General features: G+C 38.5%; 2 protein-coding genes and 1 pseudogene across 2 annotated transcripts; 2 read left to right on the top strand and 1 right to left on the bottom strand.

Moving 5' to 3' along the window:
• Positions 1-2,966: 2,966 nt before the first annotated feature.
• Positions 2,967-4,379, top strand: LOC149095616 (uncharacterized; annotated as a pseudogene).
• A 326-nt stretch (positions 4,380-4,705) lies between these two features.
• LOC149095615 (uncharacterized) lies at positions 4,706-9,869 on the top strand. The gene is made up of 4 exons (XM_089281815.1): positions 4,706-5,923; positions 7,462-7,671; positions 7,766-7,968; positions 9,517-9,869. The coding sequence occupies exons 1-4, from the start codon at positions 5,690-5,692 to the stop codon at positions 9,749-9,751; spliced, it is 882 nt and encodes a 293-aa protein (XP_089137941.1). The 5' UTR covers positions 4,706-5,689; the 3' UTR covers positions 9,752-9,869.
• On the bottom strand, positions 9,781-10,877 carry LOC149095614 (uncharacterized). The gene has a single exon (XM_089281814.1). It carries the CDS (start codon positions 10,808-10,810, stop codon positions 9,857-9,859), a length of 954 nt encoding a protein of 317 aa, XP_089137940.1. The 5' UTR covers positions 10,811-10,877; the 3' UTR covers positions 9,781-9,856.
• Between the last annotated feature and the right edge of the window lie 1,553 nt (positions 10,878-12,430).

Here is a 12,430-nt window from a genome sequence, read left to right as displayed (position 1 = left end):
AAAGATAGCCCGGGTTTACAAGCAAAATTTTACAGGTTGGGTAACCCTACAACCGGGGAGAACTTAATGCACGGTTATATTCAAAGGGCCTGGAAACAATTAGAAAGTTAATCGGGGTAGGCGGGTTAACCCTACCTGGAGTGTTTACAGAGGGAAAAAATTAACCCGCCTGCCAGGGTAACCCTAGCACGTAGATAGGGTAACCCACCTACTGGGTTTACCCTAGCTGCCTTGTAAACATGAAGAAAAAAAAAGGAAATGTGTGAGTGCTAGGGTAACCCGCCTTCTAAGGTAACCCTCTCTCCTTGTAAACAGGCCCTAATATTAAAAAATTTAATAGTGCAGCTTTCCATGAAATTTTTAAGTATGGTTTACATCATAAAAATGAAACTAAAATTAATCTTTAAAGACGTAGATGTACCATGCAATGATTACTAAAAAGTACAAAACATGGTACAATTTCAAATAAAATAGCTAACCAGATATCAATAAAAAGCTAAACATAACATTGTATGTCTTTACAAGCTGCTTGAACCGATTGATATTTGCTTCATTTGGCCAGTTTTCTAATAAATGTGGGAAAAGTCAAGAAGGAACAGGGAAATTATATTTTCAACATCATTAATTTCATTTTCTTTTTGAAACACTGTATTAAGTCCATGATCTGGAATGTGACGTCCATGACAATGTTTTATTATCAAATAAAAAGCACCAATTGAAAGAAATATTTATCAGTACATAATTTAAGTGTTACCTTGTACCTAAACAAACAATATCAATGGTTTTTATGTTTTCACAATTCACAGGAAATTACGGTTTAAGATTTGCACTTGAGAACTTGGTTGACTCAGCTGTTAAACGTCCATGAAAGCTCCATTTATTTAAGCTTCAATATATTTTTTTTTTGGAAAAGAGTCAATTTGACGGGTTCTCAACTAAACATGCAACTCTTCTCTATCTGTCATAAAGAATTTAAGTCAGAGGGAATGATTTTTTTTGTATCTTTTTTAATGCTTTTTCTCTTGCCATATTCGTGCAAATGTAACGTCCGTGATCGTTGAATAACCCGTATTTAAGCTTAAATTTAAACTTAGCTTATTATAGTTGCCCAATTACTAGGCCGGGTCACTCAATAGCAAAACGAACGGGAAATTGCTTAATTAAGGGGTCTTTTAAATCAAGAGGGTATACATTTATCGATTTATTTCTAGTGATAAACGTGTAGAAAATAGACGGGCCAAAATAAGCTTGGCCAATATTTCACGACTTCATTCTGTTCATTCTTAGCTGACGAAGGATTGAAACTCACATAAATCAGCTGTAGTGACAACTTATTTTATCTTTTAAAATCATAATAATATGTCAGCCTAACTGAGCATTATGCCGAGGAAAGCTACGAAGGCCGTTTTTCACAACTTAGCTTTATAGCGAACATACAGGAAACTATATTCGAAAATAAAGGTTCAACTGTACCCTTACGGATAATTGGTTTCAACGGTAACAACTTAGCATGTGTCACTACTATTCAACGCTCAAACTCACTTTTTGACATTTGTAATTCTCAACAACAGCTACAATCGGATGATGGCCATTCCTGCTTTCTGTAACTTCAGACAAAGAACGTGGTTAAAGAAGTATTTCATTGGCGACAGCTCTGACTCATTTGACAACAATTTTGCAGGCTTCGGGCTTCGGTAGTAAAGATTCGCGGTTTTTCCACCTCGGTTCGCCTTGCATTTAACACATTTAGGCTGAAAATTATATCCCAGGATGTATATTACTCAGTAGTGGAGGAAATTTCGCCAGGCTTTTACCCAGTTCTTTGCTAAAACATAAGCCGATAACTCAGATAAGCTAAAGATTATCAGATTGCAAGCAAACTTACCGCTCAGTCCAGGTATCCCAGCAGAGCTAAAACGGGAGCTTATAATCCACGCCTGAAGTCAGTCTATTCCGTGTAGCTTTATAGAATGGAATTATGGCCGTCGTTCAGGTGGTTACCTTTGTGAAACCATCGAAAAGTATCATTTCATAGCACGATTTAATTTGACCGCCACGAGCTTACAATCAGAAGTTATCATGTTCGCCAATTTCCAGTCCTGCGCGCAGTCTTTCCCGCGTATGAGCGAAAAGTCACAGGCAAACTATAGTCAGAAACAACACTCAAAATAGTTTATCTCTATGGAGATGGTTTTGATAAATTTCTTGGGTGTTAAGCACTTTGGATTTCGGTGTATAAGACTGCTATATAAAAGTTTTCTATTTATCTTAGACTGTTCACGGCCCTCTATTTTCACGTTTTTTTATTCGATCGTCGAACTAGGCTCCTTTCCCGAACAGCGGCTGGTAATCGAGCCTATCGTCGAACTCGCGCATAAAATCGACTTGAACAAAGGGATCTCGCTTTTTATTTCGCGCTCGCGTTTTCTTTCGCGTGCGTAAATAGAGAGGCTGTTGAACAGTCTACTTTATCTGATTTGCTTCTATGTAATATCGGACTGATAAATTGATGCGCCTCTCCAAGTATGCGTCTCCGAATAGGCATTCCCGGTAACGAGCGCGTGAAAGGTAAACATTTATTTACGTTTCTCGCGTCGCTTTTGTGGTATGAAGGTAACAAGATTTCTTCTTAAAAAAAAACTCTTTATTTTGCGGAATGAATTGAAAACGCAATTTGCCGTAATTGGTTCGTGGGCGGTCCTTCTCAGCGGTCCATATTACAAAATATGGACTGCAGATCGACTGCTCACGAAGTTTTTGTTTTTCATTGCGGACTAGTTCATGTTCATCCATATAATAAAGAACTTTATTAAATGTCCGTTGAGGGAAGTATTTAATAATTAATGCGGTGTACCACTTTGTAGTGTATTTCAAACTTTTCTCCTGCAAATCGGCGACAGAAGAAAAAAAATATTCACAGCAGGCTGTGGTCCACCCCAGAGGTTGCGAAAGTAATTCAAGCCTCGTATAATGTTTAATTATTATACCTCTGCCTTCGAGTTCGTTGGAGATTTGTTTTTCAAAACATGGATTTGGTTTAATTTAAGGAAGTAATATTTTCCAGAATATTTGCGATGAAAATAAGGGACGTGTTCGCCTGAGTTAAATAGGTGGGCGTGTTCGCTGACGGCTGATTCCAGACTGTTCTATTTCGCAATTTTTGACAGCCAGTCGACGTGTCAGGCTTGTAAACAAACTGGACAATGCTCGTACATTCGTTCGGTCACGTCAGGCCATAGAATAAAAACGCCGGCTTTTTACGTTTCAGAAAGCTCGCCAAAACTGCGTTCACAATATGACGACTGCCAACAATCCCTCGATTCTAACAGGCGCTCTCCATGGCGATGGAAAAGACCTAAACAACCTTGTATACAAATTCGATTCCGCAAGGCCGTGGCAGTATTTTGTCCATGGTGATCCAATCGCGAGTTCAGTCGAAAAGGGAAGGAGGAAATTGGTTACCAGCCACAAGCTCCAGAAGACTTACGTGGCAAAGGATAGGCGAACGATATTGAGACGAAAAAATGCTGCTTTCAGAGATGTAAATCGGCTACTTTTGACCTGCTGTCACAGTGGTTGCCTTTTGAGGAGAGATCCATTCTAAACAAGAATTATTATACGAGGTCAAAGAAACACGGTTTATCGAAAGTCATACAATGAACAGAATTACCTCTTTTCCAAGCTCATGGAAATAAGAGTAACCGTAGGAGGAAAACGGAGGGTAAATTATACCATACCACCACTGGGAAAGGTATGTCGGACCGCATTTAGAAAATGCTATGGATTGTCATCAAGCAAGATACAAGTGTTGCTGAAAAAAATTCATCTGGATAATCCTTCCGTAGAACCCGACCAGAGGGGCCAGAGAACGCCAAGAAAATTTTTGCCCCTCGTGAAAAACATGGTGATAAACTTTATTTGCTCATACGAGGCAAGCGAATCCCATTACCGGAAGTCACGAACTAATGCTAAGAAGTATTTTGACTCAAAAGTGTCCATGCGTCAAATGTGGTCTGAGTTCCTCAAGGAAAACCCAGATTTAAAGACAACCAGTTTAAGAAGAAACAATAAAGGTCCAGTTTGAAGTTTTTCGTCATTTAGAAACATATTTAACAGTGAATTGAAGGAAATGCTTAGTTTTAGAAAAGCGAGACAAGATACCTGTCAAACTTGCGACAATAATTCCAATAAATTGAAGGAACAATTGAGGAAAACTGGGCGGCACAGGTCCGAAGATGAAATTTGTCGGCTGAGAACTCAACGCCAGTCTCACTTAAGAGAAAGCGAGGCTAGATTCGCTTCCTTAAAATACGATGTAACTATTCTCGCTACAAAAGTTCAACAGGCCATTTAATAAATAAAAATTATATTGAAATGGACTTCTTGTTCCTGTTTTTGATTTATTGTAGCTTGATCATTAGAGACTGATGCATTCAACTTCAAACCCAAATCCCAAAATGTGTTAAATATAGATACAATCTTTCTGAAGTTGAGAAATTTAACAGGACCCTCATTCGACTGACATCACTAAGTCGGTACCTTTACCGGGTCTTAATATCTTCAACCTCGCGGAATATTTACACAGACAAATTATCTATACGCATGTACTTCGCTGTTTTACAAGTACCCTCGCTGTTATACACTTACTAGGCTAAGTGTGTAGACACGTTTATTTGCTGACGGAGTTCGAAAAAAAAAAATCCTGACGGGCCGTCAACGAAATACGAGGCGGTGGCAACTGATTGACCTTGTCACGAAATATACCTCCAGTTTACAGGAATCAAACTTAAGAATTGTAACTAACATTCCAATAATAAATGCTCTCCTTTTTATGTTTATAGAGACTTTCCGTGTGCAACTTCACAGCAATTTAGAAACAGCTGCGTTGGTAATTTGTTTATTTCATCGGTACTTGGATATTTCAAGATTAAAAAGTAAACAAAACGACTTGAAAACGTCGGTGGTTCAATCAAAGCTGAACAAGAAATTCAAAATTAGAAATGATCCAATTGAGTTGCTTTTAGAAGGTGACAATAGCGGAGAGCGCTCTCACGGGTTTTGCTAGATATGTCTCCTGACGCGTCGCCTTTGAATTCTTTTTTGCACGAGTTCCGATGTTACTTTGTATGGTAAACACCGAACAGGAAAATAAATAAAAAAAAAAAAGAAAGCTTACAGGTCAATGTTTTCACTGAATGTTTCATAGGTCCATAAAGTTGCTACTATCCTAAATAAACGCCTCAGACAATCAATAAGTACATTTTGATTGCTTCGTCCACTTTGGCCAAGGTTGCGCAAACAACCCCCCTCCGCTACCCCCACCCCGACCTCATCCCATACAGAAATCTTCTACCGTCCTCGAAGCATTAAATCGTTTTCCTCGAGTAGCTTTCCAGCAATTTGATTTGTTGTTTAGTTTTGTAAATAGCAATTATTGTTTTCTGGGCTAAACAACACTCTACGATAGACCAACGGCATGTATGCATCTTTACTAGTATCACTAGTGAAAATTCATTGCTCCGGTTCAGTTGCTGATTTTTCTTCACTAGTGAAATTTCTGATTCGCGTTTCTGATTGGCTAATCAGCCAGCACCAGTTGTTTCCTACGATTTTTATGGGTAAATCTCAGTACCTATAAATAAAACGCTTTGATCGTCAGCTCACAAACACCTGTAGGAGCACTGCAAAGATGCCGCCCAAATTTGCGAATGTTAGAAGAGTTATGCTTAAGCACAAACGAGCAGCAAAATGTCCGTTTTTACAAGAGTTTATCCTTAAATCTGTTGCTTTGGCAGAAGAGACAAGTTTTGTTTCTTCTGAAGAAATTTTTAAGGAATATTGCAGGGTCGTCTCATTGTGGACAGAAGAGGACAGTACGCGTGGGCAAACTCAGGATCTCATGAAAAAGGGAAGTTTTTACAGGGTAAGTATTAAAATTCTTGGAACCCGATTACATTAAACTATTGTGACTACCGTTGGACCCTACAAATTTAACTTAATCCCTACTAGGCTAACCCGAAAAAAAACTGTACTCCCCGTTTTTTCGAACTCTAATCTGTTTCCCTTGGGTGTGCCCCGGTGTTATTTTAGGCATTTAGCAACGGTTAATTCGAACTCGGTTATTTCAAACTTTCCGCTCTTTGGAATTGATTTTTGTGTCCCATGACCTGCGACGTACCAATCCCTTTTATTTCCGACTACAATGATACAATTGAAAACTATATCAACATTGAAACATATATCAGATCACCGTTGAGAAACTAATGTGATCGTACTTTAATCTTTGACCTTAATGTTCTTCCTGCAAAGTAGCTTTTTAGCTAAGCGGAGTTGTCACGATAAATAAAGAATTACCAATTATCAATTACCTCCTCAACTTTAGGCTCATTTAAAGCCTGTTTACACAGACGATTTATGGTGGCCTTATTTTTGTCGAGCCTAAAGTTGTAACTATTTTCGGTACGATTCGGTCTTCATTTCACCATGGTATCACCTTTTCTTGTTTATAAGTTGTGTGTACATGCTCCAATAATAATCCTCTCTCCATTTGAACACGCTGCGATATCGCACACAAAACGAGCTGCTATTGCAGATGGTTAGCTAACGCAAATTAAGCGCTTCAAAAAGTCAAATGAGTTGTCTTTCATCTACACTTTATAATTAAAAATAATTGAGTTAGAAACGTAAATATAATAACAGCATGAACCCGCACATCGATCTATTTTATATTAGTATCACCCAACTAGTAGACTAATGCAAATCCTTCATTTTAATTGGCTACGCTAGTAGAGGACTATTAGTAATAGTCCTCGAGTAGCGAAATTGGCGCAATCGAGCATGACGCTTTCTTTCGTTTTATTCCCAAACAAATATTTCTTCAACTTGCATTTGCTAACTTTATTGTTGCCTTTTCTGTCCGACTAGTTGGGTGATACTAAAACAATTAGACCCTTCGCCCTCAAGGGCCATGGGTTAATAGCCCATTCGGCTTCGCCTCATGGGCTATTGACCCGTAGCCCTTGCAGGCTACGGGTCTAATTGTTAATTATACCATTAATATACAATAAGCTTACTATCCAACTACTTAGAGAAAGATTTACGAAAATGTTTATTACAAGCGTTACGAACTATTTTTGACTGGTTATTATTTACATATTATTGATACTAGGAGCTATGACTTTTAAACTAGAGATAAGCTAAACGATGAGGGTTTCTTTTCATCAGAGAGTTCGAAGTAGCAGAGTCCAACTGTAGCTGATCTTTACGGATTACCTACTTCGTTCTTTGTACAAGTAGTTCAACAGTTTAAGATATATGTCCGCCCTGTGTAATTGTAGGCCCGATTTTAACTCAGTTTCCGAAGTCGTTAAGAATGATAGTAATCGAGAAAAAATGTATGTAAATTGAACGAACCATTATCAGCATTTAAACATTGTATGTTTTTTACCTTGTGTTTATCAGCAATTTAAGAAAGCGGTTCTTGTATATGGCCAACAGAGGCTATGGCCAATAGCATCAACTACCCAAGCTGGTGGAAACATTCGAGGGTATACGGGGATAGCCCTACAGCGTCCAAAGAGAGAGTCAACCGTTGAATTTGGGGGGCGTATAATGGCTGAGAGAGTTCAGCATTATATGTCCCTCAACCCCAAACCTGCTCCACCAGTTGAGGTAAGCAGTTATGCATAATATCAGCTATCTCGTGTTATCTTTCTGGACATTTAACCTGTCGCCGGAATGCTGAACATTATGTTTATTTCTAAAGCTCCACGGTGTGCCGAGTGACCCGGTAAAAAAAGCGGGAAAATGCGCCTTCACCTCGCGGGACATTAAAAAGTGCGAGGTCCTATGTGAATATGAAGGAGAAGTGCTGACTTTGGAAGAAGTTAAGAGGCGTGAGGAGATCTACCGAGAGGAAGGGAAAGTTTGCGCCCTCATGGTTTTCGAGAGTGCGGGTCGCCAGATTGCGTGAGTGCTATTATAAGTGTGTACATAGGCGTGTTTTGAGATTTGTTTTATAATTTGCTATGTATACTATATTGAAAATTCAGGGGTAAATTGGAAAATTAACGTAGTTTGGTTTAGAAATGAAATGAAATGAAATTTGAACATATCAATTTATTCAGTGGCGACTCCGTGGGATAAACAGAGACGCTTTTTTTATAATCAAGATAATAAGATATATAGTAGGTTAGCTCTTAAATAGACCACTTTGAACAGAAAACTACAAGATTGGTGACAGAGCTTAGGATACAAAAGCAATTTCAAAGTCTACGTACAGCATTTACATGACACACTGTAAATGAGGACTCAAGATGCAAGCTAATAAGGAGTTGTTTTTCCGTTTTTGCTCACCAATCACGTCCTCATTTCTAGGTGTTCTTATTGTTGTCCAGCTGTACTCATTAGAAGCAGTTGTACGAGTAACGCGTAAAAGAAGTTCAGACATCTCACATTGTTCAATTTGTATTGTGGGAGAACAATTAAACGGATTTTTGTAGCCCTTAACCGTGCGCGTAAAACGGTGCGAAGTCATCGTTTAAGGAAAGAAAACGTTGCATAAATCTTTTACGAAGCATTGTAGTATTTAGTATGATACCGTAAACTTCCGAAAGTAACGATCGACGTTACTTTCGAAATTAGCAGTCTTTGGAGCTTCTTACTTTCGGGCTGTGGTTACTTTCGAGGGATCGTTACTTTCCGGGAGAAAAAAGCGTTATAAGAAGTTGGTAGGAATGAGATCTTTTCACGAAATAAAAGACGGAAATTCGTTAAAAAAGTACTCAAAATATGAGACACAATTATTCGTTCTAGCTTAAATCTATGTTGCTGCCATATGGGTGGCCTCTTCATGCGTAGACCGTGTTACAGTGATTCGTCAGGAAAGCTAGTCAGATACCGTAAACTGTTTCTACTTCATCACGCACTGCTATGTTAGTTCGCAGTATCATATCTCAGTGCGATGGTCGAATTTTCAATATAAAATTGAAGAAACTTTCCTTCTTATACGCTCCTGCTTAAAATGAAATTAATTTGAATCAAAGTTTGCCATAGTACGTTCCTGCTACTTGATGAAATTCTGCGGATTTTGTTTTAACACGACGCAACATTAACTGATGAAGCACGAGTGACATTTCACAGCGCTTCCCGACATAAGCGATACATTTCCTTGTTCTAGAGTGCCATGAATCAAGTGGCACTTGAAAACGCTAGCACTTGGTACGTTTAACTCGCAATTTGCATCTTTGCTTGCCCTTCGTGCTAAGTGTTCGCCAAAAGAGCCACAAGTCTCGTTAACATAAATTTATAAAGCGATACTACACTCTAAAAAGGGCTCACTGAATAAGATGCATATTTGTTGGGAGGCTTGCTGGGTACGGATATACGTATGTACATGTACTTCAGTGCTACGTTGTTGAAACCTGCATCAAACAATGAAATGTTTTTCTGTTCCTCATTTTATAAAGAGTAGTGCGAAACACTGTGTAATGTTCTCTTTTTTGTATTTATATTTAGGATTGATCCATATAGAGGCAATGTGAGGGGCGAATTACCGTGGGGTGCAACATTGAATCACTCGAGGAACAACGCTAATGTAAGGCCCTTCATCGCCAACAAAAACTCAAGAAATCCGAGGGTTTTTCTTGTCGCCCTGCATGACATCCCAGAAACAGTAGAGCTACTATGGGACTACAATGACAAAGAGTGGGCGTTGTATTCCAATAGCCAGACCCTTCCCCATGGCCAGTAACTTCAGTTCTAGTGGCACAAATACATGTATAAAAAAGTATTGTGTATTTATTCAAGTTTGTGGATAAAGTGAACATCCTCGGTAGAAAAAGTATAATAAAAGTTATTAACTTTCATCATCTGAGGAGTCTTCTTCACAAGCTAGTGAGGCATAAAAAGCTTGTGCGCGTTCAGATAAATATTTTCGCGCTAACTTTAAACAGTCTTTTTTCACTTGATTATTTACAGGCCTCTGTTCATGTCTTGCAGGTACGAGTAAATAGGAATTCAATTCTGTCATTTGCTTTTTTTTGTAGAACGAAACCATTCTTGGCTTCTCTTTAGTGTCAATATTAAACCGTATAAGCACAGTCTCAGGATGGTGTACAAGTTCCAATTTCCCCTCGTAATCTGCGACTTCTCCATAACCAAAATTTAGCCACGCTAACCTTCTGACTTCAAATTTCTCCTTATCTAGACCCTCACACCTGGATATATACTGCATCCTAAGCCAGGATTTATAGTCCTTGATCATGTTTAAAGTTGCCCAGTGTACCTCGATATTTTTTAAAGGACTGTTCTTCAGCAAAGTTGCCCATTCTTGTGGTAACTCAACCCTCTCTACTGTGTCAAAAAACTTCTGAATACAGCCAAAACGCCTGTCGCATATCGAGTAGGAATGTCCCTCTAAAAGAAACTTGAGGTCTATTATCAGAAACTGTCCCTTTTTCACCAGGTAATCGAGGTAAAAAAACAAGAAGCATTCTTTAAATTGGCCCGGAGAGTTATCACACCAGATTGTTAGCTGATCAAATCTGCCATATTTTGTTTCCATTTTTTCGAGTAGATTGTTCAACAAAGATATTACCTCGTTCGGTCCTGCTCCACCAACACTGTCATCGTAGAGGAAGCAGTGAATAGTTTCTTCATTTGCACAGTATATTCCGAGAAGATTGGTTCTTATTTTCCTCGAATAGTGGCTATCTTGTGCTGAGATCTTTGGACAGGGCAAAGTCTTGTGATAATCAAGTTGCAAGACGAGTGCTTTTGGGAACATATTTTTAAGTTTGTGAATTGTCATTGCTTTTAGAGTGCGTTTATGTATCTGTTTATTCGTTCGACTACGTGATTTGCATTTTTAACGGAGAAAGTTCACGATTCTTCGCCGTAAAGCGTTTTTCTTAATCTACGTTGGAAGTTGTTGGGAGTTGCTTCACTAAGACACGTACTGATTCTGGGTGACGTCTATAAGGAACTATCAGAGTGTTGACACTTGGAAGGTCAATGGGTCACGTTTATGCAATTGAATGATCTCTTTCCGGAGACGTCGATTCTTTCTTACAATTTATATAGTGCGGAGTGGATACTTAGCTTGGCTGGTAAGATAAACAAAACAAGTGAGCTCATGAGATAAAGAAACAATTGACTAATATAAAACTCTTTCAATTTTAAATACAGCGAAACCCCGTATCGAGGGATTCAAACCTCAACAAAAACAAATAAAGATTGCTCGACCTGTGCAAACACGCATACTGATTTTGTAAGCCATTCTTGAACTTCACAGTTGCAAGAAACGTTAAGTTGGAAATAAACAAGCAAACCTTTCGGAGGAAAATGAAGGCTTTAGGTTGGCCGAGATATAGATAAAACGGGCATTAAACACGGGACATTACACTCCTTTTTTATAAGGATATTGTTTTTTTTTCCTGGCTGAATGTTCTTGTCTTTCTGCCGATTGTAGGCTGAAAATATTATTGTGAATATTCTTAGAATATAGACATTATAGTGTATGACAGAACAGAGCCATGCTTCAAAATCGCAGCCTCGGGTTCATGCTTAAAATATTCTTAAAATTTCGCAAAGTTCAGCCTCAATATTCTAAAGAGAAAGACTGTAACCGGCAGGCACCTTGCCATTTCGTTGTGAATACTACAAGCACAAATACGTTTCCTGGGGGTTAAAGATACCATCCCGAAATATACTATCTTCTTACTTCAGTACTGATAATTTTTAAATGGAATAGTATATCAACCTAATGCTGAATTCTCTTGGAAGAGGGGAAAAGATTAGATCAGCTAAAATTTGAAGTTTTATCGGCAAACTCGACTTTGTATTCCTTTATCTAATCTAGGAATATTCACAAGAATTTTTTCAGCCTAGAATAAGCAGAAAACTGATAAGAATACTCAGCCTGGGCCTAAAAACAATATTCTTTTAAAAAAAGATTGTACGTGCTAACTAAGGATGAAAAGAACATACTGTCGCGGAACGTTTTGAAGGCGTGCTAGCCAAAACAATGCTGTTGGCCGGGTACAAGTTAACGCATTACATAAAAGTTAACTCGCGGCACCAGGTAAAAGGCCGAAAAACGAAATTTAGATGGGACATATGAAGGAATGATTTTATCGGAAAATGTTAGCTTGTAATATAAATGCACACGGTGGTACCTTTTGAAATTCTAAGTTTTTACTGCCCCACCTAAATAAAGGAAAACCACTTACAAGCCCTTTGTTATATAAAAAAGATAAACTCCCTGTCTTTCCTAACGGTGACTAAAAGATACTGATAATCGCCAATTCAAAACTTTGCCAAAAACACCGCTTTATCGTAAGAAAATATACGAGCAGCTGGAAAACCCCCACCCCGTTAGATGCTGCAGAGCTGCAATGGAATGTGACCAATCCAAATGACTTTAGCGGAA

Source organism: Orbicella faveolata, unplaced genomic scaffold, assembly GCF_042242905.1.
Source record: "Orbicella faveolata isolate gen_17 unplaced genomic scaffold, um_ofav_v1 contig_5, whole genome shotgun sequence".
Classification (NCBI taxonomy): domain Eukaryota; kingdom Metazoa; phylum Cnidaria; class Anthozoa; order Scleractinia; family Merulinidae; genus Orbicella; species Orbicella faveolata.
Note: the sequence above shows the minus strand (reverse complement) of the source record. Positions and strands in the feature narration are given on the sequence as shown.